The sequence below is a fragment of the Mastigoproctus giganteus genome, chromosome 1 (assembly GCF_048544385.1).
Source record: "Mastigoproctus giganteus isolate SK-2022 chromosome 1, ASM4854438v1, whole genome shotgun sequence".
NCBI classification, from domain to species: Eukaryota; Metazoa; Arthropoda; class Arachnida; order Uropygi; family Thelyphonidae; genus Mastigoproctus; species Mastigoproctus giganteus.
This window is the reverse complement of record NC_143575.1, coordinates 231851331-231876570: the sequence shown is the minus strand read 5'-3', so window position 1 is coordinate 231876570 and position 25240 is coordinate 231851331. Positions and strand designations below refer to the sequence as shown.

General features: G+C 35.2%; 2 protein-coding genes across 2 annotated transcripts in view; both read left to right on the top strand.

Moving 5' to 3' along the window:
* LOC150091599 (uncharacterized) overlaps positions 1-1144 on the top strand; it is a 118593-nt gene extending 117449 nt beyond the window's left edge. The window contains exon 13 of the mRNA XM_090384815.1: positions 669-1144. Within this exon, the coding sequence (XP_090240941.1) occupies positions 669-1040 (372 nt within the window). The 3' untranslated portion in view covers positions 1041-1144. The remainder of the gene's footprint in view (positions 1-668) is intronic.
* A 13563-nt stretch (positions 1145-14707) lies between these two features.
* Dolk (Dolichol kinase) overlaps positions 14708-25240 on the top strand; it is an 86843-nt gene continuing 76310 nt past the window's right edge. Inside the window, exons 1-3 of the mRNA XM_090369082.1 lie at positions 14708-15002; positions 16592-16670; positions 23332-23420. Of these exons, the coding sequence (XP_090225208.1) occupies positions 14825-15002; positions 16592-16670; positions 23332-23420 (346 nt within the window). The 5' untranslated portion in view covers positions 14708-14824. The remainder of the gene's footprint in view (positions 15003-16591; positions 16671-23331; positions 23421-25240) is intronic.

The following is a 25240-nucleotide window of genomic DNA, read 5'->3' as shown; positions in this document are numbered from 1 at the left end:
TTTTGACATGTTAGAAATATTTCTTTCATCACAGCTCATTAATGCTGACCCACGTCATCACTCCATATACCTACAGGTTGGTGTGCTGTTCATTTCTGTCTATATTTCCATGAATTTTTGAATGTGAAGTTTCCAAATTCATAGGTGAGATGAGGTTTCCAATGCATTACTCGGAACTGATACGATTGGATTTTTCCTATAGGTCTTCATTAAGGATTGGTTTTATCAGCCATCATTACTTGCAAATTTATATGAATTAAAGAATCAAAATGCCATCAATCATATAATTTCTTGATGTGTTAATCATGTTAGAATACACTGACTTTCATTGGGATGGGTGTGCTACATGTAATAGTCATATTGAGATTTATAATCACCGATAAGATTGTCATAGGCTTACAAAATTGTAAAGTTATATAATGCTATTCATTTGTCGTGGAGTTCTGTATCCAAACAGCCATTTTGATGGTTATTGCCATCCTGTTTCTTATATTATATTTTAATTAGGTTAAGTTAATTAACCAAATTAAATTAATGTTCTGATATTTAAATTAACAGGCAAGCAGAGAGACAATAATTATATTACTCATTTTTACCTTAGCATTATCTTTAGCCCCATAAAATCATCATCATTACTTAATTAAATTTGTATTATTTTATATGCACAGAATGAGAATGAAACAGGTGATCAGATTGGCTCAGGAACTGCAGAAGAAGAAATGCTGAATTCTGTACTTATACCCCAATATTCTTCAACCCCCAATGATGTGCAAAGATCAGTTTCAAAACGTCCCTTCATGACAGATGCAAATTATACTGTAGGAGAGCCTTCATGTTCAATTAGTAAAAATCCTGAGGAAACTTTGCTGTCTCAGGTACCATCTTCCTCTCAGTTAAGCAACTTTTACAGCCAAACAGATGATCCAAATGAAATACCACCATCTCAAGATGCAGGTATTTTGATTGGAGAGACTCTACGGTTACCCACAGCCAAACAGAAATCAAAAATTCAAAAAACTTCTATTGCAGGATTTTGTTAATGTATATTTAAGAGAATGAGAATGGAAGAATTTTCAAAACTTGTTCATGTAAATATGTAATAAATGTTATGTTACAGTTAATAAAAGTTAGAATGAAGAACGTTTTCATCTTGCAAATTATATAAAATATACATGCATACCAAGGATATATACAAGGATTGCAATTGTATGCCAAGGCCATCTTTTCTCTTTTGTAGCTAACACTTTCAAAGTATCAAAATAAAATGTCATAATATGAAATAGAATTAAAATTTTTTTTTATTTATACTTCAGGACACATGTAGTTAGAGGAGTACACAAGATTGAATATGATAGCACCATATTTAGTATTCACATGAACTTGAACCATGGTCACTCATGAGGGTACATTTGTACCCTCATGCTTGACCACCCAACTACAGAAAGGATTTGTGTGTCAGGTTCCTGTCTCATTAAGAATCTCAAGGCCAGACTTTAGCATTATTTGAGTATTTTTATTGAAATAAAAATTAGAATAAAAATTTTTCCTAGTTTAATCATTCATTATTAATTTATTTGCTATTTAGGTTAATTATTATTCATTGGAGAAGACATCATTCATTATTCTTATTTGAACTTCAAATAAATTATTACACACAGTTTTTATAACCTGCTCCTCCACATACATGTAGTATGTTGCACATACTATATGGTTTAGCTGAACTCTTTGATTAATTGTTTATTTTTGTATTGTAGAAAATGCAGAATATCATTTTCCTTCTTTCTTCATTGACTGTTTTGTTTACATTTCATTATAGTGAAGGTCAGAAATTAGCTAATCTGGAAATAAAAAAAATGTTTTAAGTAAAATATGTCATTACCATCTTCTGCTGCTATTTAAAGCCTTCTCCTTTGCCACCATTACCAATCTGCCTAAATCATAATAACTTACTGATGAAATTTTTGAGAAAAGGGTTGTGCCAAAGACAAATTTACAGATGAATTGGATGCAGTAACACACTCACACTTGTCATGTACTGTTAAAAAAAAAAAAATAAATAAATAAAAAATGGGGATGGCATCAGCCATAAGAACTGTAAATGAATGAATGGGCTTAACAAAAAAATGCATTTCTTCAAATTGTAATTGACAATGTTTTTTTTCTTCTAGTTTGTAATTGTGCCATACACAGTAAATAATTATTTTGAATAAAAGTGATAAACTAATAATTTTTTAATTTATTCTGCTAAGAAGAATAAATAATTTATTCTTCTTAACAGAATAAATTTCATTTTCAATAACAAAATTATTTTTATTTGCGAATGAAATCGCTTCTTATTCATTTTGAATTTTGAAAAATTATTGCCTTATGCCGCACAAGGCTTTGGTAAGTGAAAAACCCAAGGGGTATATCATTTTAGTAATTCCTAAACCCTGAATTTAGTATTAATAAAGGCAAACTGGTGTGTTGATCTGGGTTTATTCAGCATCAGCTTAAAAAAATCATCTGGTTGCATCCACATATTTGTCCAACCCTTCCTTAAATTTACATAGGCTGTCTAGTTCTACAAGATTACGAGTTACTTATTCCAATAGTTAATATGTTGAATTTTGTTATATACAGTCTACAATATTAATCTTTAATTTAAGTGCATGTCTTCTAATTTATTTAACTAGTGAAAGAAAGGATATCCCTTTAATTTATTAAAGCTTAAACACATTTGGTTTTTTTATTCTATTAGAATAAGCTTCTATTAGAATAAGTAGCGACCTGGAGCGTGGGGTGTTGGGGGTTTCAGGGACGGATGGCAATCATCCTGAAATAGGTGGGTATATGGGATGTGTTAGGGTAACTAAGAATAGGAGTAGGAGCATGTATGCTTGCATGTATACCAATGCTAGAAGTATAGTAAATAAATATGATGAATTTGAAGTGTTGGTCAAGACATCAAAGGCGGATATTGTTGGGATAGCAGAGACGTGGTGTCACACAGATATAAGGAATGCTGAACTGGAATTTGGGGAGTACAATGTGTACAGAAAGGATAGAAAGGGAGGAGGTGTTATGCTATTAATTAAGAAAAACATAAAATCAAAAGAAGTGCATCCAGTTGATATAGATGAACAGTGCACTGTTGAGTCAGTTTGGTGTGACATAAGCACTGCGAAAGCAAAAATAAGAGTAGGAGTGTGTTATAGGCCTAATGACTCGAATGAATACAATGAACAATTGTACAGAGAAATAGAGTGGGCTAGTAAATCAGAATGTCTTATAATGGGGGATTTTAACTTCCCAGATGAACTTGTGGGTTGGTCACTCACACACTAGTTAGACTTTTGTGAATTTATTGGATGATTGTTTTCTGCAGCAGCATGTTCGAGAGGCAACCAGAGAAAGTAATACTCTTGATCTGGTTATCAGCAGTGATCATTCGTGTATTAAGAATTTGTAGATAAAGGAACCACTAGGTGGCAGTGATCACAGTGTACTGATGTGGGATTTACTTAAAGATTTAATTACCATCAGGGGTAAAGGAAAGGGTTTTTGCTTCCGAAAAGGTGAGTACAGTGGTCTCCGACAGTTTAAATTCTGTACAGTGGGATCAACTGACAATGTTACCAACAGTAAATTCTAAGTGGGAAGCATTCAAGGAATTAATCGTGGAAGCTACTAAACGTTTCATACCTATTAAGAAATATTGTTCAAGGTTTAGGCCTAAATGGTTATCTAATGAACTAATGAGACTCGTAATAGAGAAGAAAAATGCATGGGATGCATATAAATTATCAAGCGACTCAGAAGCCTATGGCAGATATAAGCTAGTCTGTAATCAGGTGACAAAGGAGGTTAGGCAGGCGAAGGCAGATTACAAGAAATCCTTGGCAAAAGATGCTAAGAAAAACAGTAAGGATTTCTTTACTTATATAAACTCTAAAAGGAAGGGGATGAATCTGATTGGTCCACTTGACATCGATGATTCAACTGTTGATGATCCTGCTCAGATAGCAAACAAACTGAATGAGTATTTTGCATCTACATTCACACATGAGGAATTATTAATGTTTGAAAATGGCAGAAGGTTTTCAAATTGTAGCAGGGTACTTAATGATTTTGTAATAACTGAAAGCAAAGTGGAGGAGAAATTGTTGAAGTTAAACATAAGAAAAGCACCTGGGGTGGATGGGATCTATCCAGTTATATTAAAGGAGGTGGCAAAGCAACTAAGCAAACCCTTAGCCATAATTATGAGAGCGTCCTTGGACTTAGGGGACGTTCCCACGGACTGGAGATGTGTAAATGTATCCCCAATTCACAAAGGGGGATCGAAGGGTGACACGAGTAATTACAGACCAGTTAAACTTCTGTTCCGGGTAAAATAATGGAGTCACTGGTTAAAGATGCATTGCAGGATCATCTAGACAAGACTGCAGCAATAATTCAGACACAGCATGGGTTTGTTAAGGGAAAGTCTTGTCTGACACATTCGATAGGATATTATGATGTGGTTACAAAGGAACTGGATGCAAAAAATAATTTTGATATCATATATTTGCATTTCGGGAAAGCTTTTGACACTGTTGCGCATGGAAGACTATTGTACAAATTGGAGCAGAATGGTATTAAGGGTAAGTTGCTACAATGGATAAAAGGATGGTTAAGTGTGAGAAGACAGAGGGTGGTAATCAATGGGTGCTGCTCTTCTTGGACTAATGTTATTAGTGGAGTCCCACAGGGTTCGGTGTTAGGTCCACTGTTGTTTTGTATATTTATCAATGATATTGATGAAGGTATATCAGGCTTAATGTCGAAGTTTGCAGATGATACATAGGTTGGCAGGGTTGTTAATGACAGTAATGGCAGTGTGCTACTGCAACAGGATCTAGATAATTTTGGCAGATGGGCTAAGAAGTGGCAACTGAAGTTTAACCTTGACAAATGCAAAGTACTGCATATGGGTAGAATAACCCCAGAGAAACGTATCAACTGTGTGGTACCACACTTAAGGTGGTAGAAAATGAAAAAGACCTGGGAGTAATTGTGCAGTCAGATATGAAGTTTTCTGAGCAATGCAGACAGGCTGCCAGGGCAGGTCATGGGGTTTTGTAAATGATATATAGGAATTTTGCTAGCAGGGAAAAGGTGATTATCCCTCTGTATAAGGCAATGGTCAGGCCACGCCTTGAGTACTGCGTACAGGTCTGGAGGCCTCATTTTAGGAAGGATGTAGATTTACTTGAGCGTGTACAGAGAAGGGCAACAAGATTGGTGAGGGGAATGAAGGGATTCTCTTACCAAGAGAGGCTTAAGTTCTGCAAATTGCAGTGGCTGGAGACTAGGCACCTGCGCAGTGATCTGATTGAGGTGTATAAGGCCTTGAATGGGTTGAGCACGCTGAATTCTGATGGGATCCTTCCACTTGTTCAGATTACGAACCTAAGGGGGCATAAATTCAAATTAAGAAAAGAGAGATGTAGATTAGATGTGCGGAAATTTGCCTTTAGCCAGCGGGTGGTTAATTGCTGGAACAAACTTCCATCTGTCGTTGTGGAAGTTGATAGGTTGTATAAATTTAAGGAGGAACTGGACAAGCATTTGGAGGGAATGGTGTGATTTTTTTTTTTTTTTTTGGCTGATGCTGCATAAGCTCATACACTTGCTTTCTTGCATCAAATGCCACTACTACTACTTTTCACTGAGGCTTTGTGATTCATATTGAGATGGGACTATGATGGTCAGGTGCATTCTTTATTTGAATTATTTTAAATTCTGTTTCAACTTATCACATTTTATCTATCAAACACTGAAAGTACGTTTTGCAGAGGAGACAAGAATAGTCTCGCCAAGCCTTTTTGTAGATGATTTCCAAAATTTCCTTCAAACTTGATGTGTTGTAGTTATAATATGCCCAATCTTATAGGGGTAAAATATTCAAAAATTAAGAATAAAGGTTAATCTGATATGATTATTTTGCTGAAATTATTTTTAAGTTTATTACAGAAGACAGTTTGGTATTTATTAATTGGTTTAGCATATGTTATAAACAAAAATAAAAAAAATACAAGAATAAAATGTATAAACAAGATTAATACGAGATTATTTTATTTTATTTTTTGGCTGATGCTGCATAAGCTTGCTTTCTTGCATCATATGCCTCTGCTAATGCTAATTAAAAATATAAAATTAAACAATTATATAAATTTACTGAATGCTAGTGCAACAAAAATTATACACAGTTAAAAAACAATCTGCAGTCAGAATTTTTAATCCAGTCCTTGTTCTCTCAGGTTGCTGAGTGAATAACCATTAATGGTGCTGGAAATGCATGGAGAAGTTACTCAAAAGTAATGTGAGAAATTTGGGGAGGAGCACCGCAATCACTGCTTCATGAATTATTCCATCCCCATCATTAAAAAAAAAAAAATACCCACCTCTACCATGTCTTATTTTGATGTGATTTAATGTACACCAAGATCTCTTAAGCAAGTTTAATCCAGCTACTTTTTCCATGGATTACTAATATTAATGGGTGTATAAACAGTTGTAGTTTTACCACACATTGCAAACATTAAAGAAATTAATGCTGTTTGCTGTGTAGGCTTTCTAAGTATTAAGCTTTGGGCTAATTATATTTGAGAGCTCTTTGTGAGAAGTTTTCTTGAGAGATTTTCAGTTTTGCTCCATAGCTTTGTTAGGGCATAAAGTGATGAAAAAATATGTTAGAGGGAGTTTGCTTATGTTTTCACATATATATAATAATTTAATAAGCAATTTTTTTAAACATTTTTAATGGTTTTTTTGATACAATGTACACACACATTGGCTAAAATGTAGCCTAGAAGGAGATTTAGATAACAGTCATGTGCCAGTTGCAATAAACATTAATAAATACAGAATTTTATATACACACTACTGGGTTCAGGTATATAATAATAAAAGGTTTCAGTACAGTGAGACAGGTGCACTGGTTGCACTGTACTGAAACCTGCTATAATTACCCACAATTTTATGTACAGTAGTATATATATATAAATTCTTTATTTATTAATGTTTATTGCAACTGGCACGCATGACTGTCATCTTAATCTCCTTCTAGGCTGCATTTTAGCCAATGTCTGGCCATTATATTTTAAAATATTACTTATTTCATCTTAACTCCATAAATCTACATCTGGTCACTTTGACTAGCCTCAACTCTTGTTTTAGGTTTTGATTTGATGAACTGAACTCCTTTTGATGTCGGTTTTAATTTTTATTTAATTCTTTTCCTTTATTTATTATTTTAGGCCTGGCATCCTATGAAATGAACTCTGCATCATTTAGCTGCTAACCAGGGCCACTAATATATATATATATATATATTTTTTTTTTTTTTTTTTTTTTTATACTACACAAAAATACAAAGAATTTGGAATCAATGGAAAATTTGGAACAATTATCTGTCACTGAATTTTGACTGCCTTATTACTGAGTTAGTTATTTTCTTTAACAAAGTAATTAAGCATTCTTTCATATATATTTTATAGTATGAAAAAGTGTGAAGAGGATGCTACAATTATGCTCCACCCCTTACTTATTTTCTTAATACTATATATATATATATATATATATATAAATGAATATTAAATGTAATCCATTAAAGGTAATGTTTAAAAAGTTATATAGGATAAAAAGGTATTCAGTTGATGAAATGGTTTCAGTAAATGAGATTAAGTCAGGTATGACAGATGCACCAAAAAGTGCAAGCATTAAAGGATGCAAGAGTATAAGTTTTATTAATATATTGAATAAAGTATGCATAAAGTGAACGTTACACAAAGTGCCAGTAATAGCTGTCATTAGATAATGGTCGAATACAGGTAAGGCAAATGTGCTTGATCTAATGTCAGCTGAAACAATACATGATGACAGCTGTACTACTTTTATTTTATTGGTATTTTGCTGTACTAATTTTACTTTACAGTTCACCCACCTTCTATTGGCTTAGTAATTCAGCCCATAATTTTCTTAATTCATCATAACTTTTAGGATATTAACATTCTTTCATCTTTCACATATCTACTACACTTCTTTTTCAGCTATCCTCACCCTTCTAGTTACTGGCACTTGGTATAATTTTCACATCCATTTATGCATACTTTATTCAATATATTTATACAGACTTATATATATAAAGGCATGTTGATTTAAGTCATAAAATTAAAAGCAAGACTAAAAACTTATATGCCCAGTACAAGGAACAAAACTAAATAAACTAATAATAGTAATAATAAAGCAGTGTGTCACAGTCTTTAATACAATCCTTGATTTCATAAACTGTAAAGATGCTGTGACATATATATTCCATGCCGTTACTGAGATAAGTTTTGCTTCCTTTGCTAATACAGATATCAGTATCTTTCTTACAACTCTAGCATCAAAATTCAGATAATTTTGATATTGGAGTTTTAAGGAAGATACTGATACAGACTGAAACATGCTTAGGACTTTCTTGTGGACAGTTCACTAGACTAAAACAAGTGGGAGCTGTCATCTAGAAATATCTAGATTTAAATTATTTAATTAATAAATAAACGGTCAGAGGTGTTCACAAGATAGAATACAAGAAACAGCACCGTATTCAGCAGTCACAGGCTTGAACCCCAGTCACTCAAGGCACATGTACTTATGCACCCATGCACCTGACCACTACGCTACGGTGCCCCTTCAGCCGCCGCAGCCAAGCAATGTAAATCAAACTTGCTACGCTCCATTAACGCTAATAAAATCCAAATACAGGCTTCATTAGCATTGGACATGCGCATTAGTACTCTTTGGGTTATTCGATACACCATTACTTTGATTAATATCAATACATTATTCATATTAATGTAATGAGTTATGAATTAGTTAATAATTAGCTATTAACAGTAGTTTTTTTTTAACATTTCATTAAATATTTCACAGTTGTATCAATTATTAACTTAAGATAAAATACCTAAAATGTTCTTTTGGAAATCGGTGGAATCCACTCCAGCTTTGTTACAAAAGAAATACTTCTTTCTATCCACGATGTCAGAGATAACTACATTTATAATTATAATAACGATAAAAAGCAATGCAAATTGAACTTGCTCCATTAACACTAACCAAATCCAAATACAGTAACGGCTTCATTAGCATTGGGCATGCGCATTAATACTCTTGGTTTTGATGGCTGCGTTAGTTCCATGTTCATACAACGATGGCGCTGGGAGTAATTGAGCAGTGTCCGCTCTGTATCTTACTACTCTGTGTCTGTGTGGGTAGCTCAGTGGTTACGATCACTTTCCCAAAACTGGATGGAAAAGGACTGTTCAAATCCCCACCAATGATGCAAGAAACTGTTATAGACTTTTTTCACTCCGTGGCTAAGTTAGTCGGTATCAAGCATGGATTGCAAGGTTACTCCCCACCACCACCAGAAATTCAGGTTTTTCATCAAGCAAAACACACAAATTGACCAGAGAACACATGAAATTTATGGCTGTATTACACAGTGGCAGATGAGTTAGTTCTAGGGTAGATCTAAATTATACTTTCAGAGGGCACATGACAATAAAATTTTCAAACACTGGAAAACTTTTCCATGGATTAGCAATTCAGGAACACTTAGACTATATTGGATGCCCTCATGGGTAGAATCGTCATCCTTCCCACACCCAGTGGAAAAGACCTGGGTTCAAATCCTGTTGATGATGTGAGGAATTTTTATGGACCTTTTTCACAAGGTGGCTGAGTTAGTCTTTCTCAGGCAAGGGTAGTATGGTTTTTTTGTTCATCAAACAGAAAATCGACCGCAGAATGCATGCAATTTACAAATGGTATATATATGGAGCAATATGGCCTTATTTGCCAAAACTGAAAAACTACTACAGTAGCCACTCTTGGGTTGTGAGTGGCTATGATTGCTGTCCTTTCACATATGAAAAACATCTGGGTTTAAATCCTGTCTGGACAAGAAATTTTCATGTTTTTTTTTTTGTTTGTTTCTGGTGGACATTCCCTCACCTCATAGTAACTGAGGTTTTTCATCCAGACAAGCCAACCCTAGAATTCATGCAGTTTACAGATAAAATATGTCTCAGTCTTAGTTTCTTTGGCAAAAAAAAAAAAGAAGAAAAAAATATATAGATAGCAATGCCTGTAGCATTTCTTATTGAGATCACTGTTCTCCTGAAACTTGATTGTGGTTGTGTGCTAAGGAGAACCCAAGAGGGATTTATACTTATTTATACCAGCTTAAAGTGGGTATATTGTTGAGCTCACACATACAAAGGGTACTAGGAAAGTTTTGCAATATGACGCAACAATGAATCACAGGAAGCTGCTTGTTGCTGCATGTTGAGACATGTTCATACGTGCATAGTAGCCGCCGTGCCAAGTCGATGGGCTCAGTTATTCATTAGTAGTGAGAGTGTAAAGTGCTTGCGATGGCATCGTGGTCACGAAATGAGATAAGGACAGTTTTGCGGTATAATTTCGTGCGTAGTTTAACCATAGACCAGTGCTTAGAAGAAATGACTCTTGCACTAGATGATGATTGTCCACATCGTACAACGATATTCAGGTGGTATAGAGAATTCCAAAGGGGAAATTTCACTCTGGAGGATTCTGAGAGGCCGGGAAGGCCACGAACGTCAGTTACGGAGGAAAACGTTACTGCTGTGAGGAAAATGCTAGACGAAAACAGGCGAGTGACCTACCAACAGATAGAGGATACTTTGGGCCTAAATGCAATTCGTTCGATTCTGCAAGATCATTTGCACGTGAAGAAACTTTGTTCTCTCTGGGTGCCGCATCAACTGACTGAAGAGCAGATGACACGACGTGTGACTTGGTGCAGGGAGATGTTAAAAAAGTTTGATAAGGGACAATCTCGGTATGTGAACAACATCGTGACAGGTGACGAGACTTGGCTGTACTATTACGATCTGCCGACCAAGGCTCAAAACAAAGTTTGGGTCTTTGATGATGACGACACACCCGTAATTTTCAGAAAATCCCGATCTGTAAAGAAGAAAATGATAGCTGTATTTTTCAAATCGAGTGGAATTGTGGAACGTGTCGTTTTGGACATGCAGAAGACAGTCACAGCTAAGTGGTATACTGAACAATGCCTGCCTAAAGTCATTGGATCTATGAAGAACCTGCGGCCAAAGTCAAGAATGGACACCTGGTACCTCCATCACGATAATGCTGCAGCTCACCGCGCCAAAGCCTGCACCGAATATTTGACCACGACAGGACTGAAACTTCTCGAGCACCCTCCCTACAGACCAGACCTTGCTCCCTGCGACTTTGCACTGTTCCCGCATGTGAAAATGAAGCTAAAAGGGAGGCGGTTTTCCAGTGATGAGGACCTTCTACGGGCTTGGGACAACGAGTGTGCTTTACTCCCTAGTGAAACTTGGCAGAACTGGTTTAAAGATTGGTTTCGGAGGATGGAGAGGTGTATTGAATGTAGAGGAAATTACTTTGAAAAAATTAAATAAACAAAGCTGTATTGCAAGACTTTCCTAGTACCCTTTGTATTTTTGTCTAAGCAATTTTTAATGTTCTTTTGTGCAAAAACAATTAGACAGTGTATTATTTATGTAAATTGCGTTTATTTACGATCGATTTGGATGCCACTGTGCAACACTGAATTTTTGAGAAAGGGAAACATACGAGAGCTGTTCAATAAGGAAAACGTCTTCGAAAACAGACTAAAAGCGATTGTCAGAATTATTTCGAGAATTTCACCGAAAACCTTTCCTTACATTACCCGAAGGACTTGGTGGACGATCTGAATGCTTGTTACACTCAAACAAACTTTTCTTCGTGACACTTAAAACCACTCCCCAGGTGTACAGTACACTCTCGTGAGTAGGGAGTGGATAGCATTGCTGCTATCAAAAGGTGGAAAAGGCTTAGATTCCTTTCCCGTAATTGGTCGAAGTTCATAAATACTTCATGTCGAGATAGAACTCTTACAAACTTTTCTCTTGCTGTTGCATAGTTGATCTTCCTCCCTCAATAATGTCGCAGTGACGGCAGCTTACATATAACTAATTCCACGTGGCTTTGGTTATAAAACAACTAAGATGATCTCTGTTAAACAGTCCGACCCCGACCCAATCAATCAGTATATTTTGATGAAAACTCCGAGTTTCCGGGAAAAATCCGGACCTCGCTAAAAACAACTTCACTCGACTTGCTGTTTAAAACGCTCATAAAAATTGTTGCTACTACCTCTTGTGTGCAATTGTTCACTTATTTAAAATAAAAGCAGAAGTCAACATCGGAGGTGGCACGTTGGCTTAATGTGTCACGCAATGCCGTCTTAGCACTCCGGAAGCAGTTTCAGTCTACGGGGATAGCACAGTGGTATCGTCACCATCCTCCCCACACCAGGATGGAAAAGGTCCGGGTTCGAATCGCGTTGATAAGCGAGGAACTTTAATGGGCTTTTTTCACTCCGTGGCTGAGTTATTATTATTATTAGCCATATGGTACAAGGAAACCTGAGGCTTATGCTGCACCAGCCAAAAAAAAAAAAAAAAATTCCCGAGTTACTCCCCTGTGTGTGTGTGTGTGTGTGTGTGTGTGTGTGTGTGTGTGTGTGTGTGTGTGTGTGTGTGTGTGTGTGTGTGTGTGTGTGTGTGTGAGAGAGAGAGAGAGAGAGAGAGAGAGAGAGAGAGAGAGAGAGAGAGAGAGAGAGAGAGAGAGGCATCACCAAGAAGGAGAAGAATGATAATATCCAGCTCAGGACCCTGGGTTTACCAAGCCCATACTCACCAGATGTGAGCCCCTGGGGTTTTCGTCGGTCTCAGGCGTAGATGCAAGGTCCCCACCCCAGTTTCTGGGGTTTTTCGCCCAGCAAAACAGGCAAATCGACTAGAGAACACACGCAATTTACAGACACAAACACATGAGTAGATGTAATCAATTATGGATGACCCTAATAAAAAAACCATTTGGAAGCAGTTTCAGGAGATAGAAATCAATTCATGAAGAGTAAGCCAAGGTCGCCTGAGGGCTACGTCCACCACAACAGACCGCTATGTCTAACAGGAAGACGGAACCCTACAATATCCTGTTATCCATTGTCTCTTGAGGTTGCTGCAGTAACAGGTGAAAACATTTTCAAAAGAACTGTGTTAAGAAGACTCAGTTCAAGTGGGCTCTACGCAAGGAAACCAGTGGTTGGTATCCTATTAACCCCGTTTGCACCGGGAGCATAGTGGTATTGTCACCATCCTCCCCCACACTGGGTGGAAAATACCCGGGTTTGAATCCCGTCGATGACGCGAGGAACTTTAATGGGCTTTTTCACTCCATCACTGAGTAAGTTAGTCTCAGACATAGATAGCAAGGTTTTTTCTTCCAGCAAAACAGGCAAATCGATCAAATAGCACATGCAATTTCCAGAATAATGATTAACGGCCCCTCTTTATGTTTTTGATAGGGATGCTGTAACTGCGCAGAGGTACCGAGAACTGATCCTCGAACCCTATGTGCGACTTTTTTTGGGTTGCAGTTGGCCCAGATTTTCTTTTATTTTGTTCAGTGCTTTTTTTTATTTTACTTAGGCATAATTTAGGGCTGGGATTTTATTATTATGAGCCATATGGTGCAAGGAAGCCTGAGGCTTATGCACAACAACGCCACTCTCTGCACATAGAGCTCTAGTGGTGGAGTAATATCTTGAAACTGAAGATATCCAACAACTACTGTGGCCAGCAGGATCATAGACTTCTGTGAGACGCCCTTGGGCGTTGCGTTGCACGCCTACAGCCAACTCCTGGTTCACTTGGTGAACTAAGGTCTGTGCTGGTCGAAAAATGAGATTTGTTGCCACAGAATCTTATAGACACCTTTATATCGGGCATAGTTCACCGCCGTCGGCCTGTTTAGCTGTTGGAGGGGATCATACGCCGTACTGATGTCATATGACCACATTTACAAGCTTTTCGGATCGACTTCTATAACGTGACCTTTTTAGGAATTGTTATACAACCCATATAATTGTGTCTTATACCTGTCTGAAGTTTCTCGCTCTCTTCTCATTTCATCGTTGTTCTATGGTACACCACTATACCAAATTTTGATCATCTTCATCGCAAGCATCACAAATTACACCACGTTTTTTATGTGGTTCATTAATTTTGTCGAGCAGTGTAATAATTGACTAAGCTGCCTTGCGGCAGCACACTGGTGACGATTGCTCTCCATCTACACCACTTAAAATAAGCCTAGCTTTGAATCTCCTCAGGGCGGGGGGAATGTTACTATCTGTTTTTTTTTTTTTTTTTTTTTTTCACATGGTGGCTGAGTTACGATGGTTTCGCCGTGAGGCAAATCTGGTTTTTCATCCAGTAAAATATGTATAGAATATGACGATAGAATGACCCTATAATATGCAATTCACACTCCACATATACACCTACTCTTCATAGCGTCATTTAACCAAGGTTTGTCTTGGCATAAAAATAAAAATAATAAAAAATAACGAGAAATTATGTCTTCTTTAAAGAAATACTGTTTATATCATTATTAAATCTTCTGATTTATGGTCTAGTCTGCAGATACTTTTAAATACATTTTTGCGGAAACACAGAGAAGTAACTACTCTGTGTGCGGAAAAGCAATACAGTCGAACCAGTTTGTTGTGTTTCTGATAATACAGTCACGTGTAGAGCCGCGTGGAAAGATGAAACATCCAGTGCAGTGTAAAGTTCGGGTTTAGGATTTGGTTTCTGTTATTATGAAATTTATGTACAGCTAGTATTGTTGTATTCCATTATATGCTGGTTCCCTGTTTATTATGTATTCCCACAATAAACTGGAGTATAGTATCTTTGCATGTGGCCTGTGCTTATCGTTAGTTTGTAGTGCTTATTACCAACAGGATTTTTTATTTTGTAAAGCAAAGCGAATTCTCTTGAGGTTCAACTTAGAATCATGCTTTATATATCCAATTCGTATTATTACTTGTATTTTGGGTAAGTGACAACAATTTAGAAAACTATTTCTTCATTATTTGTATCTTCATGTAGAGATTTTTGCATTCTATTAAATTTAGTCAGCAACGCCACTTGCCCTCATTATTATGGAAAGTTCTTCACAAAATTCTTAAAACAGTCTACCTGCCATATATTCTTTCTAATATACATAACACTTTACTATGCCCTTTGTAACATGTACAAATAATCACATTAAAGAACTGCCTCAAAATAAGCGTCAACTCATATCTGTCTCTCAGAGGCCGCTCTTTTTTTCTTTAAGTTCACTTTAACCGTTACTTTGAATGTTCTTGAAAGTCTTTTAGATAGTCTACCAATCCTATGCAAATAACATCAGGCAATGGTTTCTCACCTTAACTCCTGCTCGGGAATAAAACTTCTAAATAACTTGATAACCCACTATTACAAGCCCTTTCTGAAATGCTATAATTCATCTTAGTTGAATTACAGCGGTACAGAATTATGCACTGATTAAGCATAATTGACTGAGGTACACAGAAATAAATTTTATGGCAATTCTGAGCAAACTTTTATTGGGATAGTTTATTATTGTACAGCCATTAATAAAATGCCATTGACCACTGTACGTCTCCTTTACCCCCTGCGACTACCCTTTCTCCATTAGAACTTTTTCTGAATGCTTAAAAGCCCCTTCATTAATAAGAACTCTGAAACACCCCTTTTCAAATGTATAAAAAATAAAAAGAAATTTTCCATTTATACTCTGGGATGTTGGCATAAGGTCAAAGGAGTTCAAAATATAGAGAGATAAAAGAACATTACTGTACTTAGTAGTTATGGAGCTCTATGCCATCCTTGTAAAATCAATTCTTTCTGCTGATAGGTAGGAATCTGATGTGATTAAAAAAAAAAAAAATCATGTTTTTTTTTTTTTTTTTTTTGAAAACAGAGTACAGTTTCCAAAATGAAATATTTCAGTTGATAAAATAAGGATGGGTAGTTTTAAAGTATGTTTTTGGATAAAACCTATTTTGGGTTTTTAATCAAAAAAGGGTGTATCCTGTCTTGAGATAAATAAGCTCATACACCAACCATTAATTGAAATATCTCTTTACTGTGACTAGAATTTACAACTTAAAATAACATATTTACAATAAAATTTAATGTATAAAATAAAACTGCTATGATACACTATACAAGGATTAAAACTGTAATAAAATTATTCTAATGAAATTAAAATTACCTAAAATAAACTGGATTAAAAGCGATAATCGCTTTTTATTGCTTTTAACCAGTTTATTTTAGGTAATTTTAATTTCATTATAATAATTTTATTACAGTTTTATTTTATACATTAAATTTTATTGTAAATATGTTATTTTAAGTTGTAAATTCTAGTCACAGTAAAGAGCTATTTCAATTAATGATTGGTGTATGAGCTTATTTATCATCAAGACATGAATTGACCCAACCTCAGGCCTTTTTCAGGATAGGGTGTATCCTAATTAGATTTTTTTTTATTGTTAGTCATAATGACACAGTAAAATATATATTTTTAATGAAATAACAATAATAATTATATAAAATAAAAGTATTTCTTTTTATAGGGGTTATGCTTCAACTTGGTTTTGTATATTTTTGTCAGCAGTGCAAAGTAGTTGACATTAAGAAAAATAGAAATTTCAGGTATCTTGACTTTACCTTTGCTTTTTTTTTGTTTTTAATAATTGAATAAAATATAACTTTTTTTTATAATGAACATGATTATCAAATATGGTATTAATCATTTTATTGCAGATGAAAACACTTAATTTACACTTTAAAAACTACCACATGTATCAATCTATCTACCTTCATTGTAAAGCTGTATGTATGACGTAGCCCAGTGGTCAGGAGCGACAGTGCATAGCACGCGTTCCTTGAGTGGACCGGGGTTCAAGCCCGTGACTACTAAATACGATAAATATTTGTATTGACGATTTATTGTAAACTCTACTGACTTGGTTGTCGTGCCGGAGTATAAACAAAAAATTTATTTATTTATTATCTACCTTCATTGTAAGGCTAATTTTGTTGCAGCAAGAAAAATTATTTGTTTTGCTGATATGTAATAGCTAGTGTTATCTGTATAGTTATCTTGCATAGATTTTATTATTTTTGCAAAGCATTTTTTAGTTTGTCTCTTGAAAATGTTAGGTTAGAGTAGGAAAATCAGGAGCCCAACCATTCAAATGAATTTGTTGAGAAGAGTGGCAACTGTGATGGTAGCTCTTCAAATATTTTTTGATGCATGATATAACAGACACTAGTCCTGCATATTGAGCAGTTTTTCAATGCCAATACTTCAACTTTATCAAAAAGCCTCTTTTCTGCAGCTCATTCCCATAATGCTATATGGATTACTGCTTATCAATACTTATTTATTGCTGAATTGTCCTTTCTGTATAAAGCATTGGATTATATGTTGGCTGTAGTAGCTTGTAAAAATTTGCAACTGAAAGGATACATGTTTGAATCCATCTTTGGACTTAAGTCTTCTCAACAAGCTGAGTTCTGTACTTTACAACACTTATCAGAATTGTCCTATACAAAGTGTGAGTGAGTTGTTGTTATTTGGTTTTTAGGAGCACTAGCAACTAAGGCCATATTGCTCCGAGTATAAGTGGTGGTCATTCCCTGACCTTTCCACATCCTCTGTATTTGGTGGTCACGGGCTCGAACCCTGGTCTAATCTAGAAGCGTGTGCTATGCACTGCTACTCCTGCCCACCTGGCTACGGAGGTGCCACGTGAGTGAGTGTGTGTGTATGAGAGAGAGAGAGAGAGAGAGAATTTAAATCACATTTTGTTTATTCTGGAGATCTGCCTTTTGAAAAATTGCAGAATTTCAGAAGTAAACGTCTCATCAAAATATTTGTAATTGGTTGCTGGGAAGTTAAAGTAGGCTTAGATGTGGACTCTGTGTTGTTTAACGCAGCATATAATATTAATCAGCTAGATTGACAGCCACGCTATGCCTGCATAGCATGGCTGTCAATCTGAATTACTTGTATTATATACAAATATAAGTTACACAAATAAGTAAATTTTCTGTTTATATTCCAGCCATATTAAGATAAAGACTTTAGGAACATTACTGTATTTAGTAGATTCAAACATGTGATGTGAGTACTCTGTGCTTGTAATGCAGACCACGTGATTACAATTGGCATTATATGCAAAATTGTGATAACAATTCATGTAGTCTGACTTAATAATATGATCTGACATGACATATCTGTAGGTTACCTACCAGATGTAATGAGCAGGACACATGTTGAGGCTACAAGCAAGGATATATAGAGCTGACTTTTTTAATGACTAGTGTTACAGTGTTTATTAATGATATTTTAAGAAAAGGACATTTACTTAGGCAATTAAGAAAGTAATATAATTAATAACACCTTTGAAGTTTTGTCTGTTGATAAGTGCAAATCAGAGTACCTACATGTAGAATACCAGATTTCCCCATTGAATTTTCTGGAATCTAGTACTTAGACAAAAAGTTTGTCAGTGACCAACCAGTTGCAGGTTCTCTGCCCCACTTGACAGATCCAAGCCTTTAAATGCTCCTGTTCACCCTTCTCACCATTTTATTTTGTCTCCCTCCTCCATATTTTTTAAACAATGTCAAGCACCTTTCTTTGATGTGTCCTTCATGGAGGTCATGCTTTTCCAAATTTCCTACCTCTCAGTTTTTCTTTCTTTCCCTAGTTTCAACCTAAGTTGTTACACATGAAATTTAAGTAAGCAGAATTAAGAGTGAGTTAACTTTTTAAAAAAGTTTTTATCTCATTTTAACACCCTTGTATATACTTCACATGTTACTTGAACCTAGTTTACTGAAACAACTTTAAAGGGTTTGTAACAGTCATACAATATGTAAAATATATGTACATTCGTATGACCAATGAACTAATTAAGCATCATCTGCTATGAACTCATTGAAGAACAAAGAATTTGGCATTTGTAGATGGATTCACTGTGGAATCCTGTGATCCAAGTAGAGCATTAACAAATTAATAATCAGATACATATAACTAATGACTATTTCATTCTGAATGAAGAGTGTGCAGGTTGAGGCAGTGTATACTTTGCATTCTCCCTTCCTCCTTTCAAAGAGGAGGGGGATGCCTGGAGAAAATGTTATTCACCCTCCAGTGGTACAGGATGTCTCAAAAGTAACTGTGTGCTGAATTTATTTGATGTTACACACATTGTTCACCTGATACTGGGTCTGTATTTTTATTATTTGATTGTTAATGATATATTTAAATGCTAAGAGAAATCTTTATCAGTCTGTGTTATAAACTTGATTTTTTGTAGTAAATGATTAACACGTAATTTTTCTTGATTTTGAAAATAACTGAATAGTTACTGTTGGGACAACCCTAAAGAAAAAGTGATCCCAATGGACATTAGATTCAGGTGTTCTTCATGCGCAAGAAGAATATTCAGCATATTTAGAAAGCCACCACCTTACTCTATTTATCAGGAACCTTGATATGGTGTATAGGATGGAATACCAGTGCAGCAACTCCATGCCATAATAGACAAACATGGCAATGAAACCTGTTAGAATGTGGTGATTAGAGGCAGTGTTGTCTTCCAATGTGTTAACGAGATCCACAGATTTCACCTAAAGATCCTACACATATTTGCCATTGATTATAATAGAAGGGAATTTAAAGAAATCTTGACAGTACAATACAGCCCAAGGAATAATATCACCCATGACAGTTGGAAGGAAGGTATCCCTTCCCCCATTCCACAACCTTCACTCGAGACTACAATTTTCCCCTTCTCCTCCAATAACAGTCTCAGATAATAGCGGGGGCCATTAAGCACGTAACACTGGGCAACCAAAGTCACGAGAAACTCCAGAGATCAGCAAGAATTGCCACAAGGAGGACAAAAACAATCAATTAAATCAATCACAAGACAACCAGATATCCTCTATCACAAGCAGTAAGTGTAAATGGCTTACTATAATTATCTTTGCAGTTCACAATGAGGAAATAGAAGAGAACTGATTCCATAAACCATCTGTGTATAACTTTATTCCTGAGGAAATAGAATTAGAATGAACAAAACTTGCAGAAATGCTTCGTTTTTAACTGGTTAAAACCTGCCTACATAACACATTATACAAAGCAAATTATTACAGCCAGATGCAGCCATCCAGTATGCTGTTTTCCTGAAAGTACAAAATAACACCGGAAGAATGCTCAGTCAATCAAAAACAACATCTGAAACAAAAGCAGGGCAAAGCATTAACCAGTTCTTTCTTTCCATAGTCAGACACAAGAAAGTAGTGATAGCATAAATTAGTCCCACCAACAACTGATCTTAAGGATTTTTAAGTAATATTTTTAATGGTCTCACTTTTACCAAAATTATTTCTAAGTTGTTATTCATTTAATAAAAATTTTAAGAAATTTCTTCATTACCATGCAGGTAATGAAATGGAATGAGATACTTTTTCCACAACTAATTTACCTGTGCAAAGGAAATATGTCCTTCAACACTTACATTAGAAGTAATTCATTTTATATTTGTTACTTCTTTATTCAAGTTAATATTTTATATACAATGAAACCTTAATGTAATGCAGGTGTCAGGTGACAACTTTAATACCTTTAATGTTCTGTTATCGATGAAATGCAATATAGCTGAAAAAATTTTACCATTTTTTTCCCCAGGTTTTTTAACATATATACACTTTGCTTAGTAAAGAAATACTTTGTTTACTAATTTTTTATGAAAATACATGCAAAAACCATAACATATTAAAAGTTATATTATTCCCTTTACATTTTACTAATACACAATGCTGTTGTGAACTTTTTCTTCAGAACAGATGCATTTTAATGCATCAGTTCTGAAATAGTCATGTAATTTAGTTTTGTGGAACTGATGACAGCACTTTTTTTTTTTTTTTTTTTTTCTCTTCTCAGTACATAATTCTTGATAGTGGTCAAATACAATAAATGAAGATTTTCACTATCACTTGGACATTCTAACCATGCCGTTACCCCATTTAATGTTTTCAAGCACTTTGTTAATTTCTGGTGCTTTTTCTTACATGAGTAATTCATATTAACTTCTGAATCACTCCCTGTGTCACTGTCATTCTGTTTGTTGATTGTCTTTCCACCGTTCACATTGGCTATGATTTCTTCTTCACTCAGATAATGCACAACTGGAGCTTCTGCATCCACCTCAATCTGAGCAGCTAGGTCATTTGCTCCTGTACTGCCACCAAGTATGTTATAAGCAGCCTTTGCTTCTTGTTCTGAAAATGCTGCTAATTCAAGGTTATTATTAATGATCTCATCTTTTCCAATACATTTTTTCCAGCAGTTTTCAACTGCTGTTCTTACTTTCTCTTACTTTCTCTTCAGCTTACTTTCTCCCATGCTGATCAAATATTGTATGCAATGTCTTTCAGGGTTAATGTTTTCAAAAATTCTAGAACTTGAATATTTGAGTTCACAACGCCACCAAGTAGCTTACCATGATAGTAAGCGTTGAAGGCTTGAATAATGTCCTGATTCTTGGGCTGAATTAGTGCAGTTGTGTCCTTTGGTAGAAACGTGAGTCTGACCTTGCCAAGTGGCATCTCACCAATGGTACAAACTCACTTTCAAAACAAAAATATCACTTGTTAACCAAGCGTTGGAGCTATTTTTATAAATCACAGGTAAAGATTTCATGCTTAAAAACCAGGGACTTTGACTTTTACCAGTGCACAATAGCCTTAACTTGTAATTTCCAGTCTTGTTTGTGTCCAGTAACACAGTAATTCTCTCTTTGTTAGTTTTCATGCCCACACTGTTGAGTGCCTTTTTAATATCCAGTGACTTTTTTGGGAAGAAGTTTATAGTACAGTGCTGTTTTATCATAGTTGTACAGCTGTTCATCTGTGAATTCACCATCTTGAATCACATTACACAGAAATTCAGGAAACACTTCTGCTGCTGCTGTAATGTCATCAAATGCAGATATGCCTACAAGGCTAACCTGTGCTATCCCATGATGGGCCTTCCATCTCCAAAGTCATCCTTCAGAGCTTTAAATGTGTCATCGTCTCCACCAAGTAGCTTATAAGTATCTGTGATTTCAAAATTACCTCATTTGTCAGTACTCCTTCACAATGCTTCTGTAGAAACCACTTGTATAAGTATTGGTCCACATCATTGTTTTCACAAAGTCTAGTTAGCATTCTGTTTTGCCAATCTTAACTCATTTGATAATCTTTCTAACTTTTCTTCAGCTGTATATTTTTTTATTTTTGGTGACCATTGCTTCAGTCCTACTGATTTACTAATTTTGCCATATGTTTATTTCTGATGCCCTAGAATTTAATGTTTTGAGAAAACTAAATCAAAACCAAGTTGCCCGGCCTATCATAGTGCTGAAGTGAAGTCACGTGATTTCTCCATAAATCAGTTGTCAGTTCATGTATATAGCTTAGCCCTCCACAGTTTTTGCTATCCTAAGTGTACCTTATAGATGAAGAAAGGATGCTGTGTGCTGTTGTTTACAAAAGTTTATTTTGTAACTAATGTAACACACTTGACAAATAGTAGTTGTATTAAAATTACTCTGCAACTGAATACTGAATATATCGAAGTGAATATACAGACAATGTTTAGCTAATTTTCCTCTTGGAAATATGGTAGTAGGATGTACAGTAGATACAACTGTATACAGGATCCACTTTTTCCAGTTTATAATATGAAATTGCTAGTTCTTTGAACAGACTACTTTTTTTCATAATTTCTTTTGGGGGACATGATCATACCAATGGTATATCTGAAACCACAGTATGAAGGGGCACATCATATCAGTTTCACCGTATTACAAAGTGAAACTTCAAAGTTTGTTAAAAATGTATATAGTAGTCTGTTGCTGACACTAAGGATGCAAATTCAAATTATAATTTTAATTGCACCAAAGCTTGCTGTTAATATTTGTATGGCTTTATTTGTTTGTAGAAGTGTGTTCATGGGCTGATTTGCATGCTTGGAAGCAAAAAAACGTGAATAATTCACAGGAAAAACTCTATTCTCTTAACCTAGGAGCCAATGATCATGGCCTCATTTGAAAAAGAATTTAGAAATTACTCCAGTCATCAGTGGCTTTTGAACCAAGACCTCTCCAAATGAGTGTTAAGACAGTGATGTAATGTGCTGACTAAGCTGATATGGTAGGCACATTATAAGGATTGTATAATCTTATAGAAGTGGTTCATTAAGTTCTATTTTTATAAATAATTTTATTTAGTTTACATTTCTGTATTTCAGGAGTCAAGCTGGATGTGGACTCTGGTGTTTATGTCTTCTTCCATCAGTTTTGACAATATCTTACTTGACATACTGGCAGCAAACAAGTTGTAAGTTACATCTTATTATTAAAAAAAAGTTACATAAGAACCTTTGTATGTGTGTGTATTTATTCCTGATCACTGCAGTGAATTGTTTGTTCCCAGTAATGAGATGCCAAAATCTTAACCAGTTACCAATAAAAAGTTCTGATTTAAGGGTTATAACACAGTATTTATTTTATGTACCTTTCTACCTAAGATGTGGCAATGCATTGAGCCATTGGGAATCATACCTAACAACAATAATAATATAAAAAAATATTATTACATGTTTATTACAATAGAAAAAGTATTGCCTAATTAAACAAATTTAAAATATGTACATTTGAAATGAAGAGGATATAAAGAAGAGATGTATGAGTGAGCAGACCATAATAATGTTTAAGAAAGAAATGCTTATCATTCTTGTATTATGAAATATTACATGTGAGCTATTTAGGTTATTAAAAATAAAAGGTTTAATATAATCATGTTGAAGTATATAATGCAGTAATATTTTAAAGAATATTGGTAACTCCTGTTAGTAAAATAAAAACGTAGATGTTTGTCTTGTGTCAGGATGAACTTGAATGTGTATCACAGCCTGCGACACTAAGAAGTGCACACACACACAACTGTTTTTCTTTTTTTTTTTTTATAAAAACCTAAAACATGAGAGTTATTAGAACCTATACTAAGTACTTAGTACTGTTTGTGGGCTAAAGGTTAAGAAAGTGAAAGAAGATATTTGTTGATATTAGACTTGAATTTCTGTTGATTGTAATTTTCAGGAAATACTTATGAAGAAAGGTTGTTCAAAAAATGGGAGTAGAATGAATAAATGAGGAAGAAGAAAAGTTGGTTCTGTGAGTTTGAACAGTAAAAGGATGTCGACTGTTTTTTTTGTTTTTTTTATGAAAACCCCAAACATGAGAGGTATTAGAACCTATAGTACTTAGTACCGTGCTTGGGTTGGAGGTTGAGAGGACGAAAGAAGATATTTGTTGACATTAGACTTAAACTTCTGTAGACTGTAATTTTCAGGAAAAACATGAAGGAAGGTTGTTCCAGAAAACGGCAGTTGAATGAATAAACGAGGAAGATGAAAAGTTGCTTCTGTGAGTTTGAAGTTGGACAGTAAATGGACGTTGATTGGTGGTGGCACGTGTTCGGACTGTTTTGAAAGAGAGAGCAGGAATTATAGAAGCCAATTCAAAAGAATAGTGCCCATGAAAATATCTGTAGAAGAGGCATGCAGCAGAAACAGTACGTATGAGACAGCGAGTGGAGAGACTGTTAGAGAGGAGTCATTAATTAACCTAACTGCCCTCTTCTGAATGGAATCTAGAAGCCTGAAAGAGGTTTTGGGCGCACCGCCCCCCAGATGTGGGAACAATCTTCCATGGTAGGTGGATTTGCGATTTGTAGAGTGAACAGCTGTTTGAAAGAAAAGTAACGCTGAGATCGAAAGAGAAAACCAAGTTTTTTAGATGCAGAGGAAGCAATATTTGTAATGTGCTTGTGCCAAGAGAGATTAGAAGTTAGGATAATCCCGAAAAGAGATGTATCATTTTGCCTAGAAATTGGAGTGTTACCAAAGATAAGCGTAGGAGCAGAAGAATCCTTTTTTCGAGATATAAGACAAGACTGAGTTTTAGATGGATTTAAATCAACTAGGTTGTTTTTGCCCCACTAGAGAATTAACTGGAGATCAGCATTTAAGGAATTAGTAGCAGATATTTGAGAAGTTGAAGCTGATTGAGCAAGGCAAGGTTTCTCAAAATGGAAAGTGGAATTCAATGTGCTATCATCGGCAAAACTATGGATAGGATTTCCAGTCAATGGAAGAA